Genomic DNA, 12,020 nt, shown 5'->3' with positions numbered 1-12,020 from the left:
AATCAAAACATCATGAAAATATTATATTCTCCTGTGTATATTTTGATTTCATGGCTTTGCCATAGCTGATACACAAATTGAATTTCTGCGAACACCATAATTTGTGGTTTTCCTATTCCTACACAATCTATGAAAATTGATACCCAAAAAATGATAATGAATCCACAATATTTTATGTCGGTGAATTATATAGAATACTGTGATGGGACTTTTAATTCAGCATACCTGACTACTTGATACTAACAAATAAACATATACATGATATACTTCAGCTGTAAATTATATAGCATTTGTAACATGTCCCTACAATCAGAGATGTTAAAAATTTCCGGTCCTGTCAATCATGAGGGGATGATTTCTCAAAGGTCCAGAAAATATAGATTTGAATCATTTATACGTAATTATTGTCTAACAACTATTTGTGTATGAACTCAGCATACTTTAAGTTAGACAACGTTTTTCTGTGTATGAACATTGGAGACATATTTAAAGTCAGGCAAAAAATGGAGGACGAGCAAAAGTAAACACATTTCTGCAACAAGCTGACTACTGACCATGCTGACTGTCTACCAAATATTTCAAATTTCAAAATAGCTATTACAATCATGACAATTCAATAATGGTATATTAAATTTCTGACGAAATTCTAACCATAAAGTCAATATATATATATGTAAATTTAAAACCTAATTAGTAGATAGTAAACCAACAAAATCATGCTTAGGATGCACTTATTTGATGTGTTTTTGCTTCTATTCATATGATCTTACAATAACAGTATTTTATACGTGCTGCCCCTCTATTCTTAATGTTGAATATTCTATTTACATACTAGTAACTATCTGAACTTTTTTTCAAATATCAAATATATAAAAATTTTAAATGTGATTTTTTTTTTTTTACTACATGTTTAAACATGTTAAAACCCATCCCTTAGCAAATGCTTAGTAATTTTAAATAAAAACATTCCTAACATTTCTGAATTTACAGTAACCACTTCTTACAATTAAAGATATGTTTAAATCTATTCATAGTTTTAGTTTCAATATATAAAATATTTCATAGTTTCTTATTACCTTCCTTAGCCTTCTTTTCAGCCACCTGTGCAGATTTGGCTCTTGGCCAGAGAACGGGTGTATTTTTAGATTTAGCACTCTTTTGTCTATTCAGTGTGCTCTTCTTTTCACCAACATCACTCCCCTGCCTGGAGAATGGACTCTTCTGTCCTGTTTGAGCATTGTCACATTTCTTTTTAGGTGGGACATCAGAATCAGCAGCTTTGTCTGCAGGTTTAGTCTTCCTTCTTGCTGGACTGCTAGCCAGTCTTCTAGCTGGAGAATTGGATCTTTTTCTGAGAGTTTTAACTTTCTCTTCATTTTGGACTGGCTGATTGTCTTTATCAGTGATTTTTAGGTTCTCCATATTTTGAACAGGAGAATTCACACTTTTTCGCACAACCGACATTGTATTTAATTCAAAATTTGTGTCTTTCAGATTTGCCTTCTCATTCTTCATTCTCTCTGCCATGCCATCATCAAGCGAAGCTCGCAAAGTATTTGAAGAATACAAACTTTTTGATGCAGAGCTTGCAAAACTTCTGGATCTTCGTAAATTAGTCCTTGACTGATCCATATTACTTAAACGCTCTTCAAATGTCATACTTCTTTTCAAATCATGATCAGTATGACCTAAAGTTTTGGACTGTCTATTCTCATTTTCTATATTTAAAACGTTTTTGAAATCCAGACTAGATGAAAGATTTTTGGTTGGTCTTACTTCCAATGAGGTTTTTGTTTGTTTCAATTCTTTTATACCTCTGAGAATTTTATTCAATGCACCAAATGCTGTAATTCCTATTTCATTCAGTTGTAATGCTGTTAGTTGAGAAACTTCATCCATATCGATTTCATTTTCTGCAAACATTTTCAAATACTTCTCCTCTTCCATAAGTCCTAAGCTTTGAATCCAATCTTTCACAAGAGGATCACATTTAGAAATTGTTTGCTCCCTATTAGAATTGTTTGATTCATTTTGACTAGACACCATATTTTCTCCTGAAACTGATTTTGGTACCAGGTCTGATCTTTGGTTGCTAGGTAACTGATCAGGCCTTTGGTTGCTAGGCATTGATAATATTTTAAAAACTTCATTATCTCTGCACCTTTCTAATGCTTGTGAAGGTTTGATATTGGTCTGCTTTAGTTTGGTACTTGGAGGCTTCCCCCTAAGTAGTCCATCATTTTGTAATTTCTCTGAATTTTGATTAGTTATATTTCTCATATTTTGTACATCATCATATTTGTCATGCTTTGACTTGTCAACATTTTTTAAAGCTGACTGAAGTTTGGCAGGAGTTTCATTTGAAATTTTCGAAGAATTTTTATTTGAATCAAAATTTGATTTTAAATCCGTGTGTCCTTTAGGTGTAGTATGCTTTCGATGAATCACACCTACACTTGCTTTTTCTAAAACTTTGTTCTTCAAAATGGAAACCTTTTCAGCTTCAATTTCAAAATTTGAATCTACTTTCAATCCATTGGTTGTTTTTGTCACATGGTCTTTCTGGTTTCCATGTTTACCTTTGTTGTCCATGCTTTCATCATTAGCACTATCCCCATTTTTGTTATGGATTGGAACTCCTACAGATTTTGCAACCAGTTCATTCTGCTTTGAATTAACTTTATCTTTTTCATTTTCTTTTTGATTAGCTTCATATTGTTTATTTCTCCTCTGTCGTCTTTTATTTACTCTTGATTCTGAAACATTTTTTTCCGATTCTTCTAAGTCATTTGCAGTCCTGTATGAATGTAATTTACCTGATCCCCCACGCTGCCAAATGGATCCTCCAATTTCTTTTCTAATATAAATAGAAATGCAAAATATAAAATCAAAATAGTGTATGTAAATCAAACTTTTCGCTAAAATATTTTTTTCTAATTGTGTGTATTTAGTAGAGCTATTGTTTTCAATAGAAAAAATGTAAGACAAGTATAAAAATGAAGTTCAGATACCTTTACTTAAATCGTTGTTGGTGCAGTACATTTGAGGAATGTTCTGTCCTGGTTTTTAAGCTCCAAATCTATTTGTTTGCTTGGTTTTTCTTTTTTTGGCTATCTTATCTGAGGATCTGGATAGGGTTTACAGAATAGAGAATAAGGGACCATATCTACAGAAAAATGGGCCAAAAAATTAAGAATAGAGAATAATAGGGTATTAAAATCTAAAATACAGAATAGAGAATAATAGGCTTAAAATATATAGACCTATAAAAATTAGAGAATACATAAATAAATTACCCCCCCCCCCCCTCAAAACCAGATCCTCTGAAAAGCGTCTGAGACATTCATAGTTTGCTTAAATCCACGTCATTTGAACTCTGTTGGATAGTTGTCTCATGTTCAATCATACAACATCTCCTTATTTCATATAAATGTGTTGCTTCCAAATACAGAGGTGAAATTAAAAAAATCTAGAATTTAAAATTGATACTATAAGTCAGAAGAGCATTGGTAAAGGAACAAAATAAGCTAAAAATATTGATAGGTTATGAAACTCCTTTTTTGATATTTGATTTTTAAAAGATGGCGGGAAAAGGCTGACTTGGACTTTTACCTTATATTTGCATTGGTATTATTTGGGTCTCAAATTGAAAGAAAAGAAATCTAGAATTTTGGTAAACAACCTTTTATGAGCTATTGAAGTCCTATATGAAAAGAAAAATGGGTGTTATGGGGCAAAATATTTTACCCTGTATCTTAGGAAAAAAACCAATGAGTCCGAACATCTGACAAAAAATTATTAACCTGACGTAAGTACATCCTTGATGTAATACATATGTTTTTTTTAGATTTTTGTCATCTGAGGGAAACATGACCCACTATTCTAGCCCCTCTTAATTCCTGCCTGCATTTTATTTTTACCTCAGTAGACCTCTAACACTAGTGTCATTATCATGTTTGTATCGTTGATGTAGCATGAGAGCATCTTCCAATGCCTCAACTTCAGCATGCAGTTTCTTACTTTCTTTTTTCAACTGGAACAACCTGAAGAAAATTACAAATACATGTATGATGATATTTTTAATTGATTCACTTTAGAAATATAAAGTTCTAAAACATCAGCCTTCTCAATACAACTTTTTTCTCCACTTCTAACAGTTAATTTTACACAATATAGAAACAAAAAATAAGGTTCTGAAAAGTTGATATAAAAAAGATGTGGTATGATTGCCAATGAGACAACTCTCCACAAGAGACCAAATGACACAGAAATTAACAACTATAGGTCACCGTACGGCCTTCAACAATGAGCAAAGCCCATACGGCACAATCAGCTATAAAAGGCCCCGAAATGACAATGTAAAACAATTCAAACGAGAGAACTAACGGCCTAATTTATGTACAAAAAATGAACGAAAAACAAATATGTAACACATAAACAAACGACAACCACTGAATTACAGGTTCCTGACTTGGGACAGGCACATACATAAAGAATGTGGCGGGAGTCTTTAATGAGTCCATTAAAAACGTAAAATAAGTATGCATGAATTATAGCTCTAAGCATATCCTCCACTTGTAATTCAAGGTATAGGAAAACAGGAAGTAGGTGTCTAACAGATCCAAAAAGCTCAAACACATTACGACTTGTCACGGATGGGATGCTGACCAACTATGAAGTCAAACTTTTAAATAGTTTCTGAAAAAATGGTGATGGAAATATTTGATGGACGAATGTTTAACCCCGCCACATTCTGTATGTGCCTGTCCGAAGGCTGTTCCATTAAAACATACATGGTACCCAGGGAAGGCACTTTAAAAATGGGGTAACCACCTATAGAAGCAAATTCACTTACATTTCCACTATGCAAAAACATAGATGACACCCACCCATAGTTGAGATTTAAAAGTACCTTCCCTGGGTCCTATGTATGTTGTTATGGAACAGCCCCAAGTCAGGAGCCTGTAGTTCAGTGGTTGTTGTTGTTTCATGTGTGTCATATTTGTTTTTTGTAAATTGTTTTGTTATAAATAAGGCTGTTAGTTTTCTCAATTGAATTGTTTCATATTTTTCATGTCACGGCTTTTATTGCAGACTATTCAGTATGGCTTTTTTTTTTGTTGAAGGCCGTACTGTTGCCATAATTGCTTACATCTACTTCATTTGAACTTCGGTGGATAGTTGTCACATTGTCAATCATACCACAACTCCTTATTTTTATATAAATAATCATTAGGAAGTTAAAAAGTCAAATTGTTGTTCAACCAACCATCTGCCTTTAAACCTTCAGTAATTGTATATATTTAAAATGAACTCAATGTAAACAATACAACAGTACATAAAAGTGGAAAGGCCATAACACTACAAGATCCACTGAGATTCAAATCACTTTCAGAAGACAGATTTTAATGATGCATTTTAAAAAGAGAACATTTAGAGGGTTTCTTCAAATGCAGAAGATGAGATTTAAAACATGTGTTTAAGGTTATCATTAGAGCCCCATTTATCTACCAGTATTTAAATATACTTACTTTTTGTCATTTTTGTGTTTTACAGATGCCATCCTATTTCAATTTTCTATCTGTAAATAGATTAAAATATCAAATCATGATAGATGGGTGTTTAACATACATGTAGTGATGATCTTTCAAGCATTTTCAAGGTACGTATACGTAGGAAGCTATTTTCTTTGCCAAAGAGTTGTAATATATAAATTTGAATATACATGTATGGCATATATTGGTAAATGTGGTATATCACCAATAAAAATAAAAGAATGCTTTTTTGAGTACCTATACTTTCTTCCAACTTTACTGTACTGCAGTTCAACTGTTTAAACAGTAATCTGCAAATCTGAGACACAAATTAGGTCAAGTTGTGATACAGGAGGGGCCTGATGGGTTATTTTCGTTCTTCGTGATAGGCACATTTTCGCTATCATGATCCGTTTTTCTACAGATTTATTTTTTTTTTATATTTTCCTGATCAGTGATCATGGAAATTTATTTTCTGTGAATCGTGATTGACACAAAAATTAAATTGTGAATCGTGATGATACCAAATTTCTCACAAAAGAGGGGGGGGGGGGGGGGGGGGGGGGGGGGCAGGGCACCCTGCCCCCTAATCCACCTCTGTCTTGTGATAGCTGTTTTATTGACAATCATATTATTGCTCCTTACTTTCATATTTATACCGTGGTGAAATGTATAGTTGCGAAAATGAGGTCCATGTTCATCAAAAGTTACATTAACATAACTGTGTATTCATGGTATTTGTTTTATGTTTTTAAACTAGTAATTCTTGACTGTTATATGTTAAAATTGTATTACATTTTGAGTTTTTTGCTTCACCCATATGGGTGTAATATATGCAAATAAATTATCATTGTAATTCCCATCTTTTTACTTTTTCTTTGTAAGTCAACAAAGGAATATACTATCATGTACAAGATGTGACCAATGGAAAAAAGAAAAATTCAATATACAAATTAAAGTATGGCTGCCACAGGATAAAAACAATGTTACATGTATAGTATTCTACAACTTCCATGTGTTCAAGGTCTCAGGATGGATGTAAGACTAGAGAGTGTCAGGTGTCAGTTGTCAGCGTCTCATTTGGTTAAGATGTTTCCTAGATGTTGGCTCCTTTCTTAGATTGTCCTTGTGAAGATTGATAAAATTGAGAATGGAAATGGGGAATGTGTCAAAGAGACAACAACCCAACCAAAGAGCAGAAAACAGCCGAAGGCCACCAATGGGTCTTCAACACAGCAAGAAAATCCTGCACTCGGAGGCAGGCTTCATCTGGTCCATAAACAAAAATGTGTACTACATGTAGTTCAGTGAAAATGGACGTCATACTAAACTCCAAAACATATAAATGAACTAAAATTAAAAAACATACAAGACTAACAAAGGCCAGAGGCTCCTGACTTGGGACAGGCGCAAAAATGCGGCGGAGTTAAACATGTTTTGTGAGATCTCAACCCTTCCCCTATACCTCTAGCCAATGTAGAATAAACAAACACATAGTAATACGCAGAGTTTAAACTCAGTTTAAAAGAAGTCAGAGTCCGATGTATTGATTAGTGATTGTTTGGTTTACCCAACATCAGCACAAAATGTTACATCACAGCGATTATTGTGTAAAAGCTGTGTAGTTATTCAGAGGTATGCATTGTGGCTGCATGATATTGACTGAGTGACTAAGTCCAAATAATTATGGAGATGTCATAGGAAGGCAACCACAGCAAAAAAATTAAATAGCCTTTCAAGACATCATAATTATTTGGACTATGAGTGACAATGTCGAATCCTAGTCCATTCGCCAAAAAACATGTTCGCTCCCATTCATGTTCGCCCTCATTCACGTTCGCACCCTACAAGTTCCCCCCCCCCTCACCTTTTAAAGGTTTTGTGTTTAATCATTTTTAATCGTGTTTTAGTTAGTGTATTGCTTTAAAATAAAGATAATAAGATTTTATTGTTTTACAATAAAGTTACATTCTAGAAAACAGTTTTCTTTTAGTGTTTTGAGAATTATTTTGACGAAATGAAAAATGAATATTGTTATGATGATCAAAGGCCTAGTTCATTCATCCAAGACTTGTAAAAGAAATGCGGAAAACATCAAACGGTCATCAAACTAGTCACAATGATATTGAAGCTTGAAGCAATATCACCAGTTCACACAATCATTCAAATCATGCACTATTCCAAATCAAAGAGATAACTAGAATATTCAGTAACTACACCAAAGCAGGAACATATATATTGACGGGACTTGACACTAACTGATTGTAGTCGATTTTATCGTCGTGCCATAGTTAATAAAGATACGATACAGAAACGGACATGTGTTAAAAACGGACTCGCTATTATCCTAATAATTTCTGATATTATCAATAAAATGTCATTCAAACTAGTTTTATAGTGATGCTAGTGTATCAAACTTGTATTCTGTCACTTCAAATTTGTTAAAATCGCAAGCATTTCATCACAGAATTGTGCAGAATGCAAACAAGGTAATAAAAAAAATGGCGGCCATTGCCGCGATGATTTACAAATTCCCAAACTATATTAAAACACTTCACATCAAATAAATCAAACTTATTTTGGTAATTTTATATGACAAAATATATCTACTAAATGATAAAACTTGTATTTATTTACAATTAGAGTTATGTGGTTAATTTGTTGAGCAGTTCTGATAGTTTTTCAATCAGACGCTACCAAAATCCGTTAATCTCGGGAAGTCTCGGGGAGTCCGAGATTTTATCAATTTTATACTGAAAAGCGTATCAGATTCATTTCCCGTTAGATATACTGTTCCCAGACCAAAGCTAGTTATAACAACAATCATAATTTCCCAACTCATAACAATATGAATAATACCAAATTAGCTTTGTAAATACCAATTAACGGTAATCATGAATAATTAACCATCTAATCACGAAAAAAAATACTTCATTTAAATAAATGTGGATAGTGTCCACATGTGGACACAGATGATGCCCCCGCTTGCATATCATATAGTTATAAAGGGACATAACTGAAGAACGGTAAAAGTGACACTACCCAAATTTGAACTTGATCTGAGTTTTGTGGTAATAAGCATTGTGTGTAAGTCTCATAACATTTGGTTGAGGCTAACTTAAGTAGAGAACAGAAACTAAAAATTCAGCAATTTTTCTATTTGTAATGATGCATAACTCTAGAACGGTTGTGTATAAGTTTTACAACATTTGGATGAGACAAACTAAAAAATTCAGCAATTTTTATGTTTATAATGGGACATAACTCTAGAATGGTAAAAGTGTTGCCACCTAATTTCGTACTTAATCTGTATTATGTAGTAATTAGCATTGTGTATAAGTTTCATAACATTTGGTTGAGGCAAACTCAAGTTAGAGAACTGAAACAAAAAAAATGTACTTGATCTTTACTGAGTTTTGTTGGAATGAATATTGTGTATAGGTTTCACAATCTTTGGCTGGGGAAAACTTCAGTTACAGAATGGAAACTAAAAAATTTTGCAATCTTTCTATTTATAAAGGGGCATAACTCAATAATGGTTAAAGTGACACTACCCAAATTCAACTTGATCTGTGTTTTATCAGTGGTAGTCAAAATTAAACATTGCATTGTATAAAGCATTGATTGTAGTTGATTCAACTATAATCATGGTCAAAGGAAGATAACTCCAATTTTAAAAATATATTATATAAACTTGATATTTAGAAGAAAATAAAAATTTTGCAATTTTTCCTTTTATAAAGGGGCATAACTCTAGATCGGTTAAAGTGACACCACCAAAATTCAAACTTGATCTGTGTTTTGTGGTAATAAGCATTGTGTATAAGTTTCATAACATTTGGTTGAGGCAAACTTAAGTTAGAGAACGGAAACTAAAAATTATGCAATATTTCCTTTTATAAAGGGGCATAACTCTAGATCGGTTAAAGTGACGCCACCAAAATTCAAACTTGATCTGTGTTTTGTGGTAATAAGCATTGTGTATAAGTTTCATTACATTTGGTTGAGGCAAACTCAAGTTAGAGAACGGAAACCAATTTCGGGACGTACGTACGTACGTACAGACGGACAAGGGTAAAACTTAATGCCCCCTCCGGTACGGCGGGGGCATAAAAACTTGTATTCATGAGAATATAAATATTTTAAATAAACATCTTAAAAAATCTAATAATTCAAACTGTATTTGAATTAAAAATTGGGTGCGTATGAACCCAGCAGGCGAACGCATGGAGTGCGAAGGTGTAGGGTGCTAATGCGTGGAGTGCGAATGTGTAGGGTGCGAACATATTATGAGACCTAACGGACCTGATATCGTCAATGTCACATTTCTCTGTTGTTAACAAGATAGTACTGTGGAATTTTGGTGGCTACTTGGTTGTGTCAATGTGTGGTATCTTTATGAAACAGGATTCAGTGGTCTTTATGAATAGATGTTTCATCGGCATTCATACCATATCTCCTATATTTCATAATGTTTTAAAAATCTAAAATTTAAACACTTGGATATGTAGATCAAGAATGAGCTGAGCTGAGACTGCAGGATCATGCACGATTCCTGTGTCTGTGAAATAGATCGTAATTTTCATATCTGAAAAAGCTCTTAAATGGATTTATTTGGGGGTGTAAGAGTGTGACATCGAACTCAATAAAAAGAACCTGTTATTTGCAGGCATCGTTGGTTTGTTAGCTGTTAAAAGGAGACAATGACAAAGTTGTGTACATTCGAGACGACGAACTCTTCAATTATGAAAACCACTAATATAGATCGTTAATGCGACATCTCGCGACAAAAATTCAACAGTAGGGCCAACAACTCTATATCCCGCGTTTTCTACTAGATTTCTCATTTTCATACTTCGTATATTTTTTGTTACAAATTTTACACTTTACGAAAGTAAAAATAAAAACAATCTTTCTGTTTATGATACGTGCAATAAAGGTGTTAAGTTAGAAAATCAAAGACCAAATTTATGAAGTGAAACCATTGCACATTTGGGAGAAGAAAAATACTAAAATGTCTCCTGGCTGAAATTTTTAAATCTTTCTGGCGATAGATAAGATATAGAAATTATAATTTGTATACTTATGATGGCATAACACTAAACCACTAACGGGAGTGATTGTGGTTGTTTTTCATATGATGAAACCATAATCTTTCGATTAGCTTAGTTGAAGTCTGGAGCTGGCACGTCAGTAACTGCTAGTAGTCCTTTGTTAATCTATGTTGATCATTGTCATTTTGCTTAGTTTCTTCTGTCCCCTATTCTAACATCGGACTCGGACTTCTGGTTAACTGAGTTTTACTGTGCGTATTGCTATGTGCTAAGCTTGTTTACTCCACATTGGCTAGAGGTATTGGGGAGGGTACGTTGAGATCTCACAAAATATGTTTAACCCCGCCACGTTTGTTACGCACGATACTGGTGATGCCTGACGTTACATCAAAATAACGTCGAAATACACTTTTTGACTGACGTTTTATCCAAGTCGCTTGTTGTTAAACGAACGTATGAATTTATGTTTGTCACGATTGTCCCCCATTCGTTTTTACCTCTTTAAAGCATTCCCTACATGTACATGTATATATTTTCATATATTATTGGTTTCTATAACTACTGTTTCTTTATAGGGATAAATACTGATTAATAAATTTCTAGCATTTTATTTCATTAATACATTCTAAAACATTTAAATGTGTTTCTTCTGTGATTCGAATGACATTGTTTGCGGTTACTTCCGAACAAATATAGACCACTGACGCAGCCGGTACAACCGCTTTCCTGTTCACAAGACGATATTGAAAAGGCGAGTTCGTTTTGTTGTAATATAGACCACGAAATACAGGTGTTCCCGCAGGGAGTAAAGATCCCCAAGAATCCGTTGTGTCAATGCGTAACGTTTCCATGCTTTTCTCTACTTTCAGCATGTAGTACTCCTCCTCATCGTCGTCAGTATATAACGCAACTAATTGACCAACCGAAACTAATTCTTGCAAAGACACTTGTTCATTTTCTTCATTTTCTTGTGCATCCGCTCTGTATTCTCTCTTCATTTCCCATTCAGTATAACCATCAGTTTTTATCGAATTAGAACACTGGTCATACATGTGATGACAACAGTTTACACAGAAACAAGACAATTCACTGATATTTATCAATCCTTTAGCAGAATCACGACTAGCTCTTACTTGTTGAAGAGATCGAATGCTAGGCACCGGCTTAAAAGACAGTCTGTTGTCACGGTGAATCGTTTCCGCATATCGGAATATTCTTCTCTTACAATGTGACCTCGGTTGTGTTAGAAATGAATTCGCGTATTCATAGAGATCTTTTGCTGTCCTTATCTGAGTCTGTCCGCGTAAAATGGCACAGTCGGCTTGTCTCTTAATAATTCCTCCAGCAGCGTCTTGTGGTCCTGAAATGCACAGATAAGTTTTTTATGTCAACTGCATGACATTGGACCTTACCATTTTACCGCGTTCAAGGT

At 33.8% G+C, this 12,020-nt stretch overlaps 2 protein-coding genes across 3 annotated transcripts in view; both read right to left on the bottom strand.

Moving 5' to 3' along the window:
- The window catches only part of LOC127716450 (uncharacterized), a 48,256-nt gene extending 37,973 nt beyond the window's left edge, over window positions 1-10,283 (bottom strand). For both annotated transcript variants that reach the window (XM_052222653.1, XM_052222654.1), the window contains exons 1-4: window positions 10,191-10,283; window positions 5,532-5,581; window positions 3,921-4,043; window positions 1,077-2,857 (exon numbers count right to left, since the gene is read on the bottom strand). In XM_052222653.1, coding sequence (XP_052078613.1) covers window positions 1,077-2,857; window positions 3,921-4,043; window positions 5,532-5,563 — 1,936 coding nt within the window. In that variant the 5' untranslated portion in view covers window positions 5,564-5,581; window positions 10,191-10,283. The remainder of the gene's footprint in view (window positions 1-1,076; window positions 2,858-3,920; window positions 4,044-5,531; window positions 5,582-10,190) is intronic.
- An 893-nt stretch (window positions 10,284-11,176) lies between these two features.
- Window positions 11,177-11,970, bottom strand: LOC127713990 (uncharacterized; the record flags this gene model as incomplete). The annotated part of the gene is made up of 1 exon (XM_052219939.1): window positions 11,177-11,970. A coding segment is annotated over one exon (783 nt), but the record flags the coding sequence as incomplete, so codon positions are not given.
- Between the last annotated feature and the right edge of the window lie 50 nt (window positions 11,971-12,020).

This window comes from Mytilus californianus, unplaced genomic scaffold (assembly GCF_021869535.1).
Source record: "Mytilus californianus isolate M0D057914Y unplaced genomic scaffold, xbMytCali1.0.p SCAF_9, whole genome shotgun sequence".
Classification (NCBI taxonomy): domain Eukaryota; kingdom Metazoa; phylum Mollusca; class Bivalvia; order Mytilida; family Mytilidae; genus Mytilus; species Mytilus californianus.
This window is presented reverse-complemented; position numbering and strand designations above follow the sequence as displayed.